Here is a 22,679-nt window from a genome sequence, read left to right on the forward strand (position 1 = left end):
TATTATCAAGGAGACCGCAAGGTGATCACTCCCGGTCTCCCCTTCCAAAACTCGGAATTCGGTTCTATCAGTGACCATTCTCCCATCCTCGATCACCAGATCGAGGATGGATTCATGGCCCCTCGCGCGATAAGTCGGAGTTCTGTCGTTCAGGCATGTGGTACCGGTAGCTGCAAGGAAGTCCTCCAGGACACTTGCTCTGTTATTCGTGGTCCCAGCGCCCGCCGCCACTGTCCTACAGTTGAAGTCCCCCAAAGTAATAGCTCTCTTGGGGGACTGCATAACCAAGCGTTGCAACTGTGTCATCCGGTGTTGGTACTCTTCAATGGACACATTAGGGCTAATGTAGACACCGTACATAATATGCTCTTCCAGTTCCACAGCTACCACACCCTGCGCTCTGTGATACAGACTAAAGTCCCTAATGCCTGATGCTCGCTTCATTGCGACGTCCCCAGCCATATCAGACACCCACTGCGAGTGAGCGGCCGCGAGGACATTTGGCTCGGTAGCCACAATAAAATCAAAACACAAACGGTTGGCAATCTCTTCCACCAGATAATTGGCGAGGAGACTGTGGTTGTGATTCGATAACACCATCCTTAACATGTCTTACAACAATCGGAGCTGCCGGTCCTGTGCGTCGAGCTCTTACAGACTAGGCACCTACCTAGTGGCCTCTCGCCATTCTCGAATAAGGTGTCCCGCACCGCCACAGTTGTAGCATAAGCTACCACGGTCAGGACCCTTGCAATTTCTGCTACCGTGCCCAGTATCCCAGCATTGATGGCAGCGCTCTTTTTGTGTTCTGATATACGTCCGACAGCGGACCCACCCCACCCGAAGCCTGGAGGCAACCAGCTTGGTCCCCCCTCTGTGAGTAGTGATGACCGTAGCATATTTTTGTTTCTCCATATGCACCTCTTAGAGATGTTATTCTATAGCTTTCCTCTTTGCCAAGGATCCTGTCTAGCGCCTCCTTTATTTTGTTTTCCGTGGTGTCATACTCCAGATCTTTAATATGCACCACGATTCTTCTGTTGCCTCTCGTACGAAGATCCACCTGTAGATCTGCTGCTCGGTCTCTTAACATATTATTAAATTCGCCGGCCTTTTTGGTTCCTTGGATTCGGACCTCCATTTCCTGGTTGCGGCCCTTTCTAATTGAGAGGACTTCTCCTGCTTCCTCCCTGGAGACTGTCCTTGACTGTTTTTAAGAGGTCAGCATACGACTTCCCAGCTGCTGTCACCACCACTGTCTTACTCTCCGTCACCGGTGGGGCGGCCCTACGCACAGAAGCCGATCGCGATCTGGCTCGTGTTTGATCCCCCAAATTAGGAAGGATCATTTTTGGAGGCGATTTTTTTTCTCCCATGACAGGGGTAAATAACTATTTTCCTTATAAATATATCCTCCGGTCCAGGCGGTATGATAAATACCACTTCCTTGGGTTTACTGACGACCCTCCTCATGGCCTTAATCACTTGCGCTGCGGCTGCCTTTTCTCCTTCTTTGGTGCTGTACACCACCGTGTACCTTGTACCCCTCGAGGTAACACAGTTATCCTCCAACACGGTGGAGTCCTGGATGATCATGGCCCCTGGTTTGGTGCCATGAAACTGGCTGCCGGGTCTCGTCTTGGTCAAGTTAACATAGTGGCAGCTGTCCTCCCCAGGCGTTAAGTTGGTCACCTGGGTAAGCCTGTTCATCGCCCAGGTTGACCATCTGCTTGGCAGTCTCTCTAATAGTTGGTCATCAGTAAGGTCTTGTTCTAGAATATCGTCCTCCCTGTGGGTCTATCTGTTTGTGTCCCCTGCGTATTTGTATCAACACCAGCCGCTTCCGCCTCTACCAGTTGAAGCTCCTTGTAAATCTCAGATAACTCCCGCTCATGCGCTTTCATAAAAGCCGGGCTGGATTTACCTAGGCCTTGGCGTAATTGTAGTAAGGCGTGTCCCAGTCTATATGCAATATTCCTAAGAGTTAGCGGGGCATCCTCCTCCTCGGATGAGCCCGTCCTGGCCCGTTTGACGCTCTTTGTCTCCGTAATCCTCCAAGTTTTCTTTTCCTGTATCCTTGAAGACCCTGAGGCAGTTACCTCCATCCCCTCCTCCATGGGCTTGATAGATATTAACTATTTTGGTGTTTTTGGGCTCTCCGCCCAATTCCTATTACTTTAAGACCCCACAAGGGGGGTTTAAAATTTTCAAAACTGGGGGCCCAAAATTGGGCAAAATGTTTTTGGGGCGCCAAAAGATGCACAAACTCGTGATTCGCCTAGATCCGAAAGGATTTCGTTCTAAACGCACCCGTTCAAAAGTTATTAAGTTTTGAAGTTTCCCTAATAACTGAGCAGTTTGACTTCGAAAAAATGTTTCAGTTGTCTTACAGCAAACAACGAAATATTTTCTAAGTTGTTGTTTACTTCTATTGACAGGCCTGTATTGTCCTGCCAATCGACTTAGAAAATATTCAGCTGTATATCTTACAGCTATAACCAATGTTTAACCTATAAATTATTTTAAATATTTATAAATAATTTTCCAGTTCACCAAATCTCATGAAACTTTACGTACGTTTCTTGAACCCTTCCTCTTGAAAACTTATTAACTTCCAGAACCTGGCACCAAAAATTAACTGTCCAAAAAACACTTATCCAGTACTTATATTCTTGTATAAGCCAAATGGCTTCGTAACCAAAAACACGTAATAAAAATGTAATCCGTTGACCAAATCTCACAAAATTGTAAACACTTGTCCGTTAACCTTTCCACTATAATCCTATGTACTTTTCCGATCAAAAATCCGTAAAAACCAACCAAATTCACAGTATAACGCGGAGCTACAAACACACGTCCGAACGGCTCGAGTGCCCAAACTCAACTAATTGATATCCTCCTTCTTACTAATTGATATCCCTTTCCCCACGGGTCTATCAATATCTTGGCATAATTCAGTCCAGCACTTCAACTAAACTCTTTTAATTGCTGCGATGTATGTGGAACTTGCCTCGACATACTCTTTTCTAGCATTCTCCCTTCTAATCTGACAATCACGCCTATTTGCTCTAAGAGGCTCTCTTGGCAGCCCAGACTCTTTTTCATAGCACCTCCCACTAATATGTGTGCCTTCGTTCAGGTGCTTGTACTGTGACTCTAGCCTTCTCACATTCTTCAATAACAGTTTCTGTTAATTCCTCTGGGTCAGTGATGTTGGCAAGCCATCCATCAAAACTACAGCAAACCGGATATATTCCCTTCTTGAGGTAATGACCCTTCCAGGTTTAACCAAGTTTGGTTCCGTTGTCATCTTAAAAGATATCATAAAGTGTTCCAATGAACCTAAAGTGGTCTTCTAACACCCTCCAATTGCAGAGTGTCAATGCATGTTCTTCGGAAACAAAAATCAACTCTATCGCCGAGCTCGAATCCCTGCGCCAAAAGGTCGCCTCATAATTATTCACGCATAAACAAACTTCTGTATTTGTTCTGTAATCTCTGGCTATATGATTACCAGCTGACTATCATATTATTTTATTTATCTGGTTATTGATGGGATTCTGATCAGCTGGTTTTACTTCATGGCTATTAAGAATACTGTTCCTTTTAAAGAGCCTCCACTGAGCTAAGCTGATACTATTGTCAAACAAAGCTGTATGTTTTTAAGTAAAAAATTTATTAGTTTTAACATTTTCAGTAATATACCCATAATCTTTGGCATTGCTGTACTTATTGTCCTTAGGAACGCGATTTAGCCTGTTCACAGTTTTAATGCATCCTTTTACCAATAGCATAAACAAATAGATGAAACATCTATAAGATTATTAAAATTATTTAATTTGTGGTCTGTCTATTTTTTTGCCTAGTAATTTAAATTTTAGTTGCTTGATTTACATTATAACATTTCCATTGATACTACTCATCATCTTCTCTTGGTTCTGTGTCTTTCTTACAGTGTTTTAGAGATAATTCAGATTACAATACTAATACGACTGCTATACTGTTTTTATTACATATTTATTATGGTTTTTGCATTAAATTTTATTGAAACAAACTTAAGTATGATTTTGCTTTCTTTTCAGTAATGTTATTGATGAAGATTCAATTCAATGGTTAGCTGAAATGTGTGATGGTGATGCACGGATTGCTTTAAACAGTCTTCAACTTGCGTTTCAATCCCAGAAAAATGATGATCACACTTTTATTACACTAGAAGATATTAAAGACGGAATTAAGGTTAGAATTTTTATGAATAATTTCTTTTGTAAGCATTGAAGGTATCAAAAAACTGCGAATTTGTTTCTACAAAGGTGAATAACTTTTGAGGAAAATTTTGTATTGCTACAGTCGATAATTAACTATGCAAAAATATTATATAAAATTTTAAATCTGTATACAATGCAATTATATTATTCTAAAGTGATACATATAGCAACATTAAGGTTCCTCTTTAAAGAGAAACTGTTTGTAAAGGTTATATTGTATGGAAAGTTGAAGTATAGATGTCATTGTAAAGAAATTAAATTCACTGTACTTTAATCAGATTATTATTAGAAAATTCCAGTTGGAATTAAAATAGACTAGTCCGAAGAATTGTAAAGAATATAAAAAATAACAAATTTCAACAGATAAAACAAATAGACAGTTTATTATCCTCATTGTGTACCACCCAGTTCAGCTAAAAATTTCAACAGTAATAATATGAGAATTACAAGTTCCATCTCCATTCTATATTTAATTTGTACTGCATCTTCAACTAGCATCAAAATTTGCTTTTCCATTCAGTATTACTGGCTTCACCAAAACGTTTTAATGAATTCCATGCAATGTGCTGCTTTTTAAGCATTCAGTGCTTTAAATTAATTTTTTCCATATTTTTAAAATTTGCAAAGCTTAAACTTAAAAATGTCGCCCTGCAATAGGCATTACATTTGCTTAAATGCACTTTCATTCCAAGATATTTGTTTAAATTTGTCATTATTGGAAATCTTTTGTATATTTTGTCACATTTTCTGTTCAACTATTCACTGATTATTGCTGAATTTCTTTTTTTTATTATTTATATATTTGCATTTACTCGGTAGTATTTTAAAATTAATTAGCTGTACTTACACTAATTGTAATAGGCAGTGTATATTTATTGTGAATTCATTTAACATGAGTAAACTTTTACTTCAATGTACTGTTGGCAATTTTAGATTAATATTATTGACACTAAATAGTTTTTTAATAAAAGATAAGTTTTCATTTCGTAACTGCATACAACTATGATTCAGGTGAAAATATTTTATTTAGAAAGTGTAGATATTTAGTGGGTCTTAATAGTACTCTTTTTCTTAACTAAAATTTTATTTAATTATTCGGTTAAGTATTTCATAATATTTGATTTTTGTATTTGCTCGTGTTGTATGACCATGTGCAACATTGCATTAACGAGTATGTTGGGCATTTCATATTTTATTTCATTTGTTGTAACATTTTTAGAATTTTTTTTAAAATTGTTAATTTTCATTCACTTTGTAAATAATTAATTTCTTGATAATACAAGGGCTGTTTTTTTTTTCAACCTCCGATCATGCATCTAAGTAAACAAGAGATAGGCGGGAGCCAGGTCTGTGCATTGTGCGATTGCACCATCCCTCCCCCCTCCATAATCTGCCATTGCCGGCTCAGTTGCATTAGTCTGAGCTGAGCTACAGTCAATTACACATGGCCACTACGATCGATGCTACCACTTTATAAATGATGGTAAAAACTTTATAAATGATGGTAGTTTATGGGTATGGAGTAGGAGATTTAAAGAAGGGTGAATGAACATCCATAATGAAGGTGGACAAGGATGCAAGTCTGTCACTACTGTACGCCTGGTTGAGCGTGTTGATGATTTTGTCCGTGACAAACGGAGGTTTACAATAAGTGAAGTTCCTACAGAAATTTGTAAGTCTTCTGTACACTTTTGTGACTAAAGACCTAGATAATGGAAACTGTGTGCACATTCTGTCTCAAAAATCTTGAGTGATGATCACAGAATGCAACAAATGGCATCAGCCTTAGTGTTTCTCATATGTTACGGTAATGAGGGGAAGAGTTCTTTTAAAGTTTATTGTTACTGGTGATGAAACTTGGATCATGTATGATAATTCTGAAACCAAAGAACAGTCCAAGCAGTGGATGCACACCGACACTGAGCAACAGGAAAACAATGGCTAAAGTTTTTGGGACCATAAAGATATCTTGTTAGTGGACTTTATGCAGCAGAGGACAACAGTAACAAAGGAATTTTATTATGAATCTTTACGTTGCCTCTGCAGAGTGATCCAGAACAAACAAAGAAGCATGGTTTTGATCCATGAAAATGCACAACTGTACTGTGCCAATATGAGGCAAGACCTTCTCAAACAATTCAATTGGGAAGTTTTCAACCATCCAATGTATAGTCCAGACCTAACACCTAGTAATTTTCACCTCTTTCAAGAATTGAAGGCATGGTTGGGCGGACAACACTTCACCACCAACGAAGAACTTCAGGAGGCTGTCAAAATGTTCCTTACTTCACTGACGGCAAACTTCTTTGAAGAGAGCATCAGAAAATTGGTGTCACGATACAGCAAATGCCTCAATCATTTTGGCGATTATGTAGAAAAATAAGTTAGATACTACTCAACTTTAGTAATAAAATCATATTGTTAAGAGTTAGTGTGTCTTTCTTATAGCCCATTGGAGGTTGAAAAAAATCAGCTCTTGTGTTTCATGTAGGCATTATGGGTTGCATGCCTTTTTGATCACCCATTATTTCTTTTTGTATTAAGTATAAAATACAGTAGGCGGGAAGTCTGTTTACATTATAATAAATCCAGCTTAATTAGACTGTGTGGATCCACAAACATCTACACACACTGGTAAAACATTGAAGAATGTTTTGAACAACTTCTTTGTTCGTTTTTTGAAATCATCATTATCATGGCAGATATTACTGCCATGGGAGAAGGCTGTTGCAGCAGGAAATGTTCTTGATATGCCATGCAGTGGAAGGTCGAGCTGTCACATGTGCTGCTGTAGAGGCATTAATTCAGTGATCACCTGTGAAATCAATGCCCAAATGTTCTGCAGTGTTAGGCATTCAGATCAACAATGCCAGAACAAATGCAGACGGACTTTAAATTTAAATGTTTTCATCCAGCTACGCTTAATGAGTTGAGTGACAATGACCTTGATCATTGTGTTTATGCATGTCTTTTATTGCTTGAACACTTTCTGAGAACAAATAATAAAAAGAATGGCATGTTCTTAGACAAGTGTGAGATTTATAGAGGCTCTCGTAACTGAAATGTTTTTTTCCGAACAAACAATCCCACTTTTTTAGAAAATCAAGCACCATCCGCCTCATGTTATAAATTGAGCTGGGATGACAGCCGAACATCTTTGCCCATATGTTTTCGATGGCACAGTTATCCGAAAATGATTGACGAGTGGTTGCTTCCAGAATTAATAGCAAAATGGATTGCAGACATCATTATGTTTCAGCACGACAGTTCTCCAGCATATTTTGCCTCACTAATTAATGTCCACTATTGCCTCAATGGAATTTTTCTGAATCGCTGGATCAGACTTAGGTCAGAAGAGTTACGGCTCCATTGCATTGACCAACAAAAAGTCCTCACCTCACCATTCCTGACAATGCACTCAAAAGGAGATCCAAACACACAGATATATCAACAACGAGCAGCTCCAAGACCCTGTTTGGTTAGCATTTGAAATGATCACCCCTGATTTCCTATTGCAGATGAACAACTGAACGTGGAGGCACAAAGAGCTATGCTTTGAAAATGATGGAACCCACACAGATGTTTTAGATCCATAGTAAGGGTAAGCTGCACCAATCCAAAAAAATTCATATCTAGTACCAAGGGACTTTTTGCCCATACCATATAAAATTTAATGAATGAGAGAGAGAGGATAATCGACATAAAAGGTGAATTCAGATGATGAATATAATTCATATTTTTATTAGCTATTTTCCTTGAATTCTGTGATTGCCTTGAAATGTGAATTCTCAGGTTATATCTCATCATTTTATTATGGTTGCAATTGATATTAAAGTTTCTATTGTTACTAAGTTGTATTGTTTTATTTGTATTTATTTGGGGAGGAGAATAAATTATCTTTTTAATACAAATAAGTATTCTGATTGGGGTCTTAATTTAAGACCATGAGTATCCTGTGTAAGGGTGTCTGCGAGGCAATTATGTTATATGCGGCGCCTGTTTGGTCAGATAGGCTAAAGTTTAAAAGCTATCGAGACATGTTGTTGAGGGCTGAATGCCTTATACTTTTAACATTAGCAGGTGGCTACTGTACGATTTCACAGGAGGCATCTGGTGATTGTGGGTATGAAACTAATAGACTTGATTGCATCAGAGCGGCAGTAGTGTCAAGAAGTTAGCCGAGTTAGCTTCTGACAAAGATCAGGAACTTGAACTACATGGTAATGCTTTGTGGCAGGCCAGATGGAATGAGGTAGAGGGCAGATGCTATATGTATGATCTGTTTCCTGATGTTTGTTTGCAGGGCACCTCTTGGGTACATCTGAATAAGTATATGACACAGTATCTTTCTGGGACAGGTTACAGAGGTTCAGCCTGGTGGACTCTGGAATGTGTTCACAATGCAAGCAATTGGACGATGTACATCATGTTCTCTTTGTTTGTTCAAAGTGTGGGTTGATACACACAGAGACTATGTGTCGGCTCGATATTATCAGGTTGACCCTGGATCTCTTCATCAATTGGCAAAACCAGGTCAAATGGATAATAGTTGAGAACTTCTTACACCATTTGGCAAAACAAAGAACTGCCAAGGGCATTTAGGGTGTTGCCTGGGTTTTCCCGTGTTCTTTTACCTTCAGTAGGTAGTGGATTTCGTACTTGTTCAGGTTCCAAAGAAAAGAAGATCCTACGTGCATCTATTGCAGTGAGGAGGATACTTCAGAGCATGTATTCTTTCATTGCAGAAGATGGGTGGCTGTCAGGATTAGATGGACTGACAACGGACAACATGGTGGAATACATGGTCCAAGGAAGAAGGCAGTGGAATCAGGTGGCTTCATTAGCAAAGCAAGTCCTCGAGATGAAAGAAAAGGAAGCGATGGAGTAGAGCACTGAGTGTAGGAACGGAGAACAGTACCTTCAGTGTTTTATATTAGGATGGTTAGAATTGTTGTTTATATGCATATGTTGTTATTGTTCATGTTCACTTTGTTTTTATGTATGTTTTATGAAGGCATGTCTCCCCATGGAGATGGGTTAATAGACAGACATCTATATGGAAATGAACATGTTATGTGTGATGTAGCCAGATTCAAGTTGATGCTAGGTTAAGATTTTCTTTTGATATTACTTATTGTTTATTTTGACAGCTGATGTGAGATTAGACATATTGACAGAGGAATACCAGAAGCCATGGCAAGATAATTATGGAGCATCAAATGTGTTTTCATGCTCAAGATGTTGAAGGTGTGATTCACGAATATTTGAAGAACGCTAGAAGTCATGGAAAAACTTAAGAGATATTGAACATGTTGTAGGACTAAGGATTATTTGTTTTATTATAATAATAGACAAAAAAGGCTTCAAAAAATAAGGGAAGCTGGGTCGAAGGGCAGATTCATGTAGGGCAAGGGAGGCAACCTTTTTGCTGAGGGCGATCTGGCCCAGTCACATCTAAGAGTGACTGGGTTGGGGTGTTTTGATGATGTAAGAAGGACCCTGGAGGTGTGAGAGGAGGGTGTGCTGAATTGAGGGGGGTATGCATGAGGTGCATACCCAGGCCCCAAGTAGGTAGAAATGGGAAGGGTAGTCCTCCTGGTGAGGGGCATCCCGATTGTCCAGAAGAGGAGGTCAGAATGCTCTGATGATCCAGCAGGTACCCCGATAGGAGGTCCAGAAGATACTGGTGACAGGGTGGGTAGTCTACGCTGCAACACACAGGTGCGATTGAGGCGACATCTTCTAGACGAATACCGGTTGCCCCTTGTGTTTAAAAAAGATAGTGGATTTCAGTCCTTTCCTTATTTTGTTTACTCAGTCTTGTTTGAGACATGTAAAATATGTTTTGTTTTTAGTTTTGTTGTATTTTAGGTGTAGTAGTACACCGATGGGAATGTCACATGTTGCATTCACATCAGTGGCATCCTAACTTAGGCAAGAACAAGGCTGAGAGATGCCTTTTGGCGAGGTTTTGAAGATGACCTCTGGTAAAGCCCATAAGGCCTAGGAACGGAGGAGGTGGTGTGGCGACCGCAGCTGTCAGTGGTGGGTATCTTCCCCTATGGGGTCAGTACAAATAAGTATAGCTGGCCCCCAACCAAAAGATTAATTAATATTAAAAAGATAATTAAAATCATCATATTAACAAGTATAACATTAATAATAATCATTTTAACATTACTATTCTTTACAAAAACAATTTCAAAAAAACAAAAATAAGATGAAAAAATTCACTCTTTAAATGTGGATATTCTAATATCTACATGAAAATAATTCTAAACTCATTTCTTTTGAAAATTCCTTTTCATTCATATTTCTTAATCAAAGACATTATAGAAATAATAATAATATTCACAATAATAGTTTGAATCCATTCCTGGGTAAAGGATAGCTTGCTTGTCTTCATATCTGGGAAGTTGACACTTGGAGGCCTGGCGGGACCAGTTATATTTTAACACTATGAGTACCTCAGTGCTCTCTCACATTTACCATTTTATTTATTTATTTTTCTTATTCACATTCTGTCCTGGTGACCCAAGTGTTATGATGATTTATAGGTTCCCTCACTGCAAAATAAACAACACCTGATGCCTGTGGGCTTGATTCGACAAAGCTGCACTGATAGATATAGATATTTAAAGAAAATCATGTTAATTGATTACCCCACAAGAGGTGGTACATTTGGGTTCTGTGTATTTGTTCTTGTGTTTTATTACTTTGAATACATATGGTATTAACCTTATTTCTTTTGTAGCGATCTCATTTACTTTATGATAGAAAAGGTGATGAACATTACAATATAATATCAGCTGTTCATAAGTCTATACGTGCTTCTGATGATAATGCTGCTCTGTATTGGCTGACTAGAATGTTAGAAGGTGGTGAAGATCCACTTTACATAGCTAGAAGATTAGTCAGAGCAGCTAGTGAAGACATAGGTAGGTGAAGTTTATATTAATCACTAAAAACTGTGAATACAGGATTAGAATTTATAAGATTCCTTGTATATTTTTAATCTTCTTAGCCATTCTGACATTTAATAATTATTATTATTTTAATTAAGGAGATGCAGTAACTATTCATTCAGTGACATTTTAACTGAATTTAAGCCTTTATTAACAACCTTGTTTAGGGCTCTGTTCAGTTTTTTTTTTATAAGATTTTTTCTTTTAAACCAAAACAAATTTGAATAGAAAATTAAAATATAAAGGTATTTATATCATGAAGAGATCATATTAATGATCATAAAGAGAAAATTCTGAATTAATGCTTTACTTACATAGCCAGTAATAATGTTTTAACTTACATTTGTGTAGTGCATGGTGACCTAATTAAGGTGAAATTTTGTTTTCTTCTGCTTACTTTTTCATTTAAATCTGTTTTCAATCATTTAAAAGGTGAATCAAAATGTATGTATTTGGAAAGGACTTTCATTTTATATGAGTGTACTTATCAAAGAATTGTAACTTAAACTGTCAGTTTTTCTCCTTCAAAATAAATTATTTTCCACATTGTAGTGTATTATATCTATAATGTGATTAGATTTTGTTTTTTAGTATTTTTCAAATTGTTAATCATTTAATATTACACAATTTTGAACATAATCCATATTTGTGTATAACTTTGTATTAATTTATTTGTGATTGCACTAGTTTTCATCGGTGATATAATATGTACTATCAGCACGGTTTTAGGAAAAACTTTTTGTCTGTTGGCATAGGCATTCCTCAATTAGAAAATATTTTAAACAACATACTTAAAAAAAAATCCTTTTACCATTTGTTATTATCTCAGTAAAGCAATTGATTGTATGAGAACACTTTGTTGCTACATTATCAGAGGAGATGCTTTCAGCTTGTTGAACTCGCCCTACATAAACTGACAGTTTAAGTTGAAATTCTTTGATAAGAATAAGTAGCAGTAAAGCAGAACAATAAATTCTCTTTAGTTTCTGTTATCTACTGTATGTGTAAAGATCAGTCTGTATTTTGTGAGTGTGTATCTGCTATACTGTAATACACTATAGTAGCTGTAGTGTGTTGTATTGATTACTTGTATGTACTATTTGTGGTTTTTGTTGTAATGGCTATTTGCGGCAAAGATATTACTCATATTAATACAAAATGTAAATGGATGGTAGTTTCAGTGAATAAAAAGTTAAAAGATTAAATTCTGGAGAATTGATTAAAAAATTGCTTATGAGTTAGGTGTCAGAAAAACAACCATGAGTGATTGGAAATGGAACAAAAAGAAATTAAATCATGTTTTAAAATGCCTGAAAAATTTTTAAATAAATGATCTGCTGAAGAAGCCAGTCCAGGATGCTTTAGATGATGCTGTTTCCTTGTGGTTCAGACAACAGAGAATCTTTGGGGTACCAATATCTGGCCCTATTTTGCAAGAAAAGTCTATTCAATTTAACAAAAAATTGAATAATCCAGATACATTTTCTGCCAGTTAAGGCTGGCTGGAAAAAATTTAGAAATTGTCATGGCATAAACAATGAGCTGCATTAGGGGAAAAATTATTTGCTGATACTGACAATGTTGCTGATTTTATCAAAAAGTATTCTGCTCTTGTTCAGCCAGAAAATCTATGGCCAGAACAAGTATATAACACAAATAAGACAGCATTAAATTTTAGAATGCTACCACCAAAAACACTAGTATCAAGGGAAGAAGCTTCTGCACCTGGCTTTAAAATTAGCAAAGAGCAAATAACAGTTCTTATTTGCAGTAACACTAAAAGTGATGACAACAAAGTACCTCTTTTTGTGATCAGCAAAGATGCTAGATTAGATTGCTAATTAGATTCATCGCCTATTAGGTATGTTAACCAAAAATCGACGTGGATGAGTGCAGACATTTTTGAGATTTGATTTAACTGCAGTTTCATCCCACATGTGGAAAGTTACCTACAAATAAATAAATTACCGGAAAAAGCAGTTCTGTTGTTGGACAACAGAACATCATGTCATCCATCTAAAGATCTTCTAATTTCTGGAAATGTTCAGACAATTGTTTTCCACCAATTGTGACATGCATTTGTCAACCTATGGATCAGGGTGTCATAACAGCAGTAAAAAAAGATTATAAACAAAAAATGTTATCTCATAGACATCATCTCAAAATGATGTCTAGCATCAGAGCTTCAAGTTTTGCCCACATTAAAGGCATTGACCATAAAACATGCAATTTACATGTTGACAAAATCATGGAATTCAGTCGATCAGACAGCAATCAGAAAATTTTATGTACTATGCCATCAAATGAGGAGTTTTGTGTTTTATTAGAAATTATACTGGTTACATGAAAATTTAAAGGAAAAAGAAGTGAAATACTGGTTAGAATCTGATTCAAGGGAACCAACATTTAAAATTTATGATGATGATGATATTGTGAAAGTTGTGACAGAAGAGGTTAATAGAATCTCCAGTGACGAAGATGAACCGATTGATGAAAATGAAAAAATTATCCTAACAAAGGAACTGTATTTCTCACAAAAACACTCCATTATTTAGAATAATGAAACTATATTCCTTTCCTTGACTTAACAGTAGTACGAAACTGGAACGATGCACTGGTATGGACCATGTTACTCAGTTAAGACAAAAGAAAGTGTCAGACTTTTTTTGTTAAAAATCAGTCTAAGTTTATGTGAGTCTATATGAGAGTGATTAGTGACTGTTGATTTTATCATAATAAATACAGTAAAGTAAAATAATAATATTGTTAAAATCATTTCTAATTTATGACTTATTCTGCTACCAATTCGATATTAATATGGTTTGTTTCCTGAATTCAAGAACGAAACTTAAGCTCTCTGTTAACTACAGATTCCGTTATCCGAGCTGGCAACACTCCCAATTACTTTGGTTAAGAGAGGCCCTACTGTATTTTTTTTTTTAAATATCTACTTCCATACCATATAACAGAGATGTTTTCATGTAACAATACTTCGTCATACAAGAAGAAAAATGAAGTATTTCCCGTTTTAATAAATTACTGACTCATTTAAAATAACTTCACACCAATTTACAAAAATAAATTAGTTTTGTTTAAATTTCTGTGAATAATAAACAATTTCTATTAACTCCTTTGTACTGATTTCTGTTCAGTATCTACACATATTTGCCTTACTATTTTTTTCATATATTTATTATTATTTTAATATGGACTTTATCCCCACTTCTGCCGTTTTATAATAATAATTACCACAAAGTATCAGTACACAGTTAATAATAAATTGTGCTTGTCATAGTTTTATTGTAATTTCCCTTTATCTGCCATGCAAATTGTAAGCCAATACCTTTTTATATCTGTAGTAGAGTTGCATGCTACACATTCATGACTTAATATCTGTAATGTACAGTTATCCAAATAAATTATCTAATTTTAACTTAGGAAAGTATGGTTAACTGTCCCATCAGGTACCACAAATTTTGATGTATAATATTCTAGTATATGCAATATTATTGTACTTAATCAAAAGAAGATATTCGTAATCTACCAAAAAATGACTCCTTTGGAGGTTGCAGTTTGGAGGATAAAAAACATTAATTTTTTTGTAAACTTGAATTAGCACATGGATTGATTCTGAAGTGGTGTTATATCTGAGATATAACACCATTTCAGAAAGAGAATTTTACTAATGCACATTTTCAGCTTATGAAAGTTCTTTTGATAAAAAAACTCATAACAAGTATTTGAGTTGTCGCACACTGGGGAGGAATATGGCAATTCAAATGAGGTAGACCTGCAATTCTTTTTGTAAGTTATTCTTGTACATTTTTAATAATCTTTTTCCATTATTATTATTGTCTGCATCATTAGTAATCTATTTTGTCAGTATTCTCTTGTATTTGATCATTTATAAGTTTTGATAAATGGTAGACAACCAGTTACTGCTGTATAGAGATTATTATAATGTATTAGTGAAAAACAATGTAAGTAAATAATCATTAGAATGTATTATTGAATCTATGGTTATCAAAATTTGCTCAAGAAAACTTTTTTCTTGTAGGATTAGCAGATCCAATGGCTATGACTATAGCAGTGTCTGCTATGCAGGGATGTCAGTTAATTGGAAAGCCCGAATGTGATGTTCTGTTAGCACAAACTGCTGTTTACTTGGCAAGGTAAATTTAAAATGTCAGAAATATTTTTATATACATATTATATATACTTACACGCATATAAGGGCTGCAGTAGATGGCAGCACTTATTCAGATGAAAATAATTTAATTTTAATATGATAAAAAAAATGAAATTGCATTTATTATCAAAAAAAAATGTTATATATATTTTAAATGTCTTCGAGTTTTAAGATGTAGTTTGATATAAAAATTACAACTGAAGATGTGGGTTGCCACAAAAGCACTATTGTAAAGTTATGAAAAAATAAGGTAATCTATTTATTTTTTAATTTCTGTACTTAGGTGGATCATGTTGGATTATATATACAACGTGTGTGTGTGTGTTTTTTTTAAACTTCTGCATTTGGTGAATCACTAAAAAATTCACTTGTGTGAATTACAAGCACTAAAAATGAAAATAATAAATATAAATGCTGTTAAATTCAGTATTCATTCTGTTCATCTTGGAATAGATGGAACACAATATAATGGTTTTTTTTATTGACAAAGCCATCAAATTATCTACCTTCATTTAAAAACACTTTTGTTCATGGTTAATTTTTTTCATTACCATTTTACAATATAAACAGTACAAAAAAAAAGGAAAATGGTTTCCACTTCCATGTTAGAAAGGTTCCCACTTTATTATCGGTCTTTTATAATTTATAAATGATTTAGACTATTTCTCCATTTAATTATTTTTAATTTTATCAAAAGTCTACTTTAGAAAGGTCTTTCTGTATACTCATTTATAATTTTCTCATGAATTACATGAAATTGAATTTTGTATGTATATATTTACTGAAATTAATTTTTTTAAGAATCATAATATTCCTCTGTACTATTAAATTCTATTAAATAAACTACCTAGTACAGAATATTGAGATAAAGACATATCTTACCCTAATTTTTCATGAAAATACTTTCCTGGGATCCTGCATCCTCAGTCATGATTGAAATAATTTCATTATTGCGTAATAAAAAAATAAAAGTAAAGATAATTGCATATTAAGTTACACAAGTGTTGTTTATCTACTTCAGTTTTTATAAGAGTGTCTCCCTCAGACACTGTCTGATGGTTTATCAAATTGAAATTTTGTTAGTATTTATATATGTAATATTTTTTTAATGTACTTTATGTCATCTTTGTTAATTTCTAATATTTCTAAATCTGTTTTAATATCAGCTATGGAATGTTTATTATTTCTTAAATGGTCTTCCATATTAGATAAAACTAATTTATTATTTTTGTAATTTATGTAATCTTTAAGAAATCTAGTTTTAAAGAATCTATTTGTTTTTCTTATATAAATAACATCACAACCATTACATTTAATTTTATAAATCCACACAGATATTTTATTATTCGTTCTTTATTATAAGGTTTAATCACATTTTCCGTGATATTATTAGTGTATAAATACTTTATGTATACTTTTTCACTATTTTATGTCTTACTATGTATTGTTTGTAAGGTAGTTATTTTGTAATTGTGTTTTGATAGTTGGTTTTATAAATATTATTTACACAATAGAATTAAAGTAGTATCATATCTATTTTCAATCACTGTACGTTTTATGATGTTTGTTTCATCATTTCAGTTTTCTTTGTAATTATATATGTATTTGATTGCTCTATTAATTGTATTTGTCTAAGTGTTAATTTCATGAGACCAAAGGTGATTTAATTTTTTTATGAATTTTATTATTAGATGTAGGTTTTCTATATACTAATGTTTCAATTTGGTTGTCCTTGTTTATTTTGATATTGACACCTAAATAATTTAACATACTAAGAATAGAATTTAAGATAATAATATTTAATTAAACTTATAACTAGTCAAATTAGATATTTCAATCATAATTGTGGATGTGGGATCCTATGAAAGTACTTTCATGGTAAAAGTAAAGTAAGATATGTCTTATTGAAGTATTCTGTACTAGATGGTTTACATTAAAAAAAATTAAAAATATAATTTAACAGTAAAGAAGTATAATATGAATCTTGAAAAAGATTCATTTCAGTAAAATAAAATACATATAAATATATACATACGAGGTGTCTGTAAATAAATAATGAGATTAGTTTTTTTGCAGCCAAAGTGGCAACACTGTAAAGTTACTAGTAAATTTACAGTTATATGAACAGCTGATTTATATTAGGCATTCATATTTTTAGTCTATTGTTGCCACCTGAGATGTAAACAAACTTTTCATAAAACAAGTTTTTATTGTGCGTTACAAAAATGAGTGTTACTAATTATGAGCAACGTTTTGCAATCAAGTTTTGTGTTAAAGTCAATGGGAATATACTGAAACTTTTTCAAAACTGAAAAGGGTGTATGGAAATGACACTGTGTTACGAGACCAAGTTTTTAGGTGGTTTAAAGCATTTTCAGATGGCCAGGGATCAGTTGCAAACGTTCCCTGCTCTGGGTGACCGTAGACGTCAATGTTGAGCAAATCAGAGACTTGATATGGTATGACTGGCGATTAACTGACAAAAAAATTGGACATGAAAAAAGTTTGTGCAAAATTGATCCCAAAAACCCCACTGTTAAACAGAAAAACTACAGGGTGGAAGTGTGCCGCGATCTTCTAGGAGGAATTGAAACTGATTTTCTAAAAAAATGTTATTACTGGTGATGAATCTTGGATATTTGAGTATGATCCAGAAACAAAACGCCAGACTAAGGAGTGGCATATTTCAAACTCACTATGTCCCAAAAAAGCAAAAATGAGCAAATCAAAATCATGCTAATTTGTTTCTTCGATAGTAATGGCATTGTCCATAAGCAGTTTTTGCCTACAGGACAGACTGTAAATCAATATGTTTTCCAAGAAATTTTTGAAAGACTGCAGAAAAGAGTTGCCCGCATGAGACCAGCCATCAAAGACAACTGGATGCTGCATCATGACAATGCACCTTGTCACACTGCACTCTCAATTAATGAGTTTTTGACAAAGAAAAATATTACTGAAGTTCCTCAACCACCTTATTCACCTGACTTGAGTCCCTGCAACTTTTTCCTGTTGCTGACTAAAAAAAACACCTCAATGGACATCATTTTGGAACAGTAGAAAACATTTTTAAGAAATGTAACTGATCATCTGAAGGATATTACAGTTTCTGAGTTCCACCACTGCTATGAAGAGTGGGAAAACCGTTTGAAGTGTTGCATGGCTTCCCAAGGGGACAATTTTGAAGGTGATGGAGTCTATGGATATTTGGATTGTAAATAAAAAGTTTTTCTGAACCAGTCTCATTTACAGACCTTTTATATCATAAAAGTTCAGAAAATTCATTAATATGAGAGAGGGTATGGATTGCTGGGCCAGCAACTGATTACTTATGATTTCCTGTCGCAGTTCACTATCCACTCCATTGTATTATTAGCTATGCCAACACTACTTCACTCACTCCAAGCAGAAGTACTTCACTTCTGTGATTATGTCTTGTAAACTTTAATGAATAATTCTAACAGTTAAGAATAAATATATGTATAAATTCTACTTGGAATTCAGATAAATAAGTCATTCACATAAGTATCTGTTATGCACAAATCCAGTCATGTTTTAAAGTAAATGATATTAAGTAATATATATATATATATATTAATGATTTTTCTAAAGTCAATACCAATAAGACAAATATTCCTCTGTACCAATATATTGTATTTTTATAATCAAAAACCAATTAGAACAATCCAAGTACACAATTACAAAGTAAATGAAATGACACTTAGCTTTTTTCTTTTCTTTATTGCAACTGCACTTTTGCAAGATCCTGCATCATCACCATCAGTTGTATAAATTATATAAAATTACATATCAAACATAATGTTTTTTTTTTTAGAATAAAAATTAAAAGATTAAAATTTACTATCATATATACAAAAGATGTAAGTCAATTAAATAAAATAACTACATGTATTTAAATATGACGTCAATTAATTTTAATTAAAAATTTAAATTAAATTTAAAAATAAATTGACATCATATTTAAATATATGTAGTTATTTAATTGACTTATGTTTTGTATATATGATAGTAAAATTGTTTGATATGTAATTTTATATAATTTATGTACAACTGATGATGCAGGATCCTGCAAACGTGCTATTGGAATAAAGAAAAGAAAAAATAAGGTAAGTGTCATTTTCATTTAATTGGTAATTCTGTACTTGGGTTGTTCAAGTTGGTTTTTTATTATAAAAAATAGTGTGTGTGTGGGGGTGGGTGGGTGTGTGTGTGTGTGTGTAATTATTATTAATCAGATTTCAATGTAGAAAACTTATGTCATCAACTCGCTGTTATCGTTAATCACTAACCAAAAAAAAGTTGGAATGAAAATGCATCTTTTAAGTGATTTTTGGGTTTACTAAATGTTATTTGGCCATTGAATGTTACCTTACTACACATTCTTCAGTTTCACAAAAGTGTTATTTCTTGAGTTGTTTCAGCATTTGGAACCTTGTATTTGTAAGAAGATGTATTTTACCATTGCACTTAGTACTCATTTTTATATTAATAACATTTTTTACTCGGAAGCTTTTGTTAAGAATTTTTAATTTTAATTCATTTTTAGATTAAATATTTAAAAAAAATTATTTTTCATATTTTAGATGGAAAAAATTATTTCTCAATTAGTTAAGGCTTTTAAGTTTATGTTAAAGATTCAAGTTAATTTTTGTGGATGAGGAAAAAGTCATCTAACATTTGTTAATCACTGATGAAGGCAAGCATGTACAGTATGGCCAGGAAATCACCGTACCCCTAAAGTTAACGAAAAATATGAGTTAGGTTATGTATTTAGGAAATACAGTATTTTCATTGGGGGCAATTGGTAACAGCTTTTTACAAATTCACATTGAGCAAAAGGCAGTTATGCTAAAATGGCTGACATGAGTAGTTACAGCGTCGAGGAATGGTTAGTGACAAATGTGTGGGTTCATGAATGACAATATACGAATCTAACAATGAAGTTAATTAGTGATATGTTTCAGCAATTCTTTAATAAGCCACCACCATGAAAAGCAACACTGTTGGCATGGGAAAAACGTGCGTTTTAATTAGGCAATGCTAAAGGTTGGCCGTGGAGTGGACAAAAATTAACATGGTTAGAAAGATGTACTGCTGTTGCAGTTTACATTGCACAATCCCCAATGGAATCAACTCGTAAACAATCAGTTGAATTTCATATACTGTGGACGACAATGCAAGACGTATGAAAAAGGATTTGAAAGATAGGCAGTTTTGTCCAATGTTCATCAATGAACTGTCAAATGCAGACATGGAACGTCGTGCTGCATCTTGCCAGGCTTTATTATGAAAATTACCTATTGCAGTGCACTGTGAAAAGATGCTTTTTATTGATGAATGTGCAGTCTATCGCAGTTCATATGCCAGAAATGTTTTATTTGGTGAAAGAAAATAATAATAAATAAATAATTAATTTGTAGATTGTTGACTTAGGGCATACAGAAGGAAATATTTGCTATTATTCACTGATACTCAAATTATCATCAATTATGTGAACATTGAGATCACTTGATGAAGGATAGATAGATCTACACACTTATGCCGGACCTCTAGAAAACTGAACCACAAACACTGAGAATTGGGATGTAAGTTGACCCAGTCCCTTAGCAATTATGGTTATTTTGAAGCATACCTCTGTGTCCAGATGCTGAGATTCAATGCAGGTGTGACTATTGTGGGGAGGAAGATATATCGCAAAACACACGGTGTTCATATGCAATCAGTTCCTGCAGCATAGGAAAGCATGCTTGAATGAATTCGGCATGTTTACTCCAGATAACATCATGGAGACTGTGCTACAGATTGAATAGGGTGTCGCACGCATTGCCACAATATTGATCAAGATCATGCATACAAAGATGAGAGAGGAAGTGCAGGGGGTGAATTTATTCTCCCAGATTCTCCCCTGGGGATGAATTCATATTAAAGCAGGTTCAGCCTCATGGTTGAGTAACCAATACAAAAAAAGTTATGAAAACATGCTGCAAGCACTTTCCCTTTACTCTTAAAGATGATTAGTGAGTATAATTTAATAATTTCTGTCAAAAAATAATTTCTGTCATATTCATAAAGTATGGGCTGTTTTGTCATTTAAAAAAATTAACTCATGAGAAAAGGTTTTTACTTACAGTTTTAGTTTACAACATATCTACTTCACTTTTCCACATAATCGCCATTCAGTTCTAAGCACTTTTCATAACACTGCACCAGTTTCTTTAACTTAACCCCTCTGCATAGAAGTTCGCCACCTGGGAATTGAACCAGTTGACAACAACAGTCTTGAGTTCCTCATCGTTTTCAAACCGTTGTCCACCAAACCACTTTTTCAAATGCAAGAAGAGGAAATAGTCACTAGGTACAAGGTTGGGACTATATGGAGGTGGTCCAAAAGTTCCCAAGGAAAATCTTTTATCTTCTTGTTTAAGGCAGCAGTATGAGGACACGCGTTGTCATAAAGGATTATACCGGACAACAAATTCCCCACGTCATTGATTTTGGACGTCATTTGATTTTGGTATGGTGAGCGTTTCGTAGTACATGTCAGCTGTAATTGTTGATCCACGTTTCATGAAACCAAAATGATGCCCTTTTTGTCCCAAAAAACAGTAGCCAACATTTTTTGACTAGTATGGAGATTGCTTAAACTTTTTCAGTTTTGGGGAAATTGAATAGCACCACTGCATTAACTGTTGTTTCGATTCTACATTGGTGTAGGATATCCGTCTCATCGCCCATAACAATCTGGGAAAACAAATCATCTCTATCTTGTCGATAGTGGTCCAAAAACACTCGTCCACTGCACATTCTTTGCTCTTTGTGTTGGTTGGTGAGAATTTTCGGTACCCATCTTGCACACAATTTGTGTTATCCGAGCTTTTTAGTGACAATTGTGTAGATAGAGGTGCATTCAACATGCAGAAATTCATCAACCAGAACACTATCAATCACCAATCACATCACAGTTTTCAGTTAACTTGTTCAACAATTTTCTCAGTCTGAATACTGTGCCTGCCACTCTGCTCTTCGTCATGGACATTTTTGCAGCCATTTTAATATCTCAACCGACACCATTGTCTAACCTTTCCTACACTCATTACTGTAGGTTCATACACTAAGCACAACTCGCGATGAATTTCAGCAGCTGAAGATCCTTTCGCACTCAAAAATTGAATCACAGCGCACACTTCACAACTGGTGGGAGAAACGATTGTTACAGACAATGCATTCTGCATTCACCAG

General features: G+C 34.6%; 1 protein-coding gene across 2 annotated transcripts in view; it reads left to right on the top strand.

Moving 5' to 3' along the window:
• LOC142319386 (ATPase WRNIP1-like) overlaps positions 1-22,679 on the top strand; it is a 56,162-nt gene that overhangs the window by 19,428 nt on the left and 14,055 nt on the right. For both annotated transcript variants that reach the window (XM_075356616.1, XM_075356617.1), the window contains exons 5-7: positions 4,083-4,236; positions 11,020-11,203; positions 15,288-15,402. In XM_075356616.1, coding sequence (XP_075212731.1) covers positions 4,083-4,236; positions 11,020-11,203; positions 15,288-15,402 — 453 coding nt within the window. The remainder of the gene's footprint in view (positions 1-4,082; positions 4,237-11,019; positions 11,204-15,287; positions 15,403-22,679) is intronic.

Source organism: Lycorma delicatula, chromosome 2 (genome assembly GCF_047948215.1).
Source record: "Lycorma delicatula isolate Av1 chromosome 2, ASM4794821v1, whole genome shotgun sequence".
Classification (NCBI taxonomy): domain Eukaryota; kingdom Metazoa; phylum Arthropoda; class Insecta; order Hemiptera; family Fulgoridae; genus Lycorma; species Lycorma delicatula.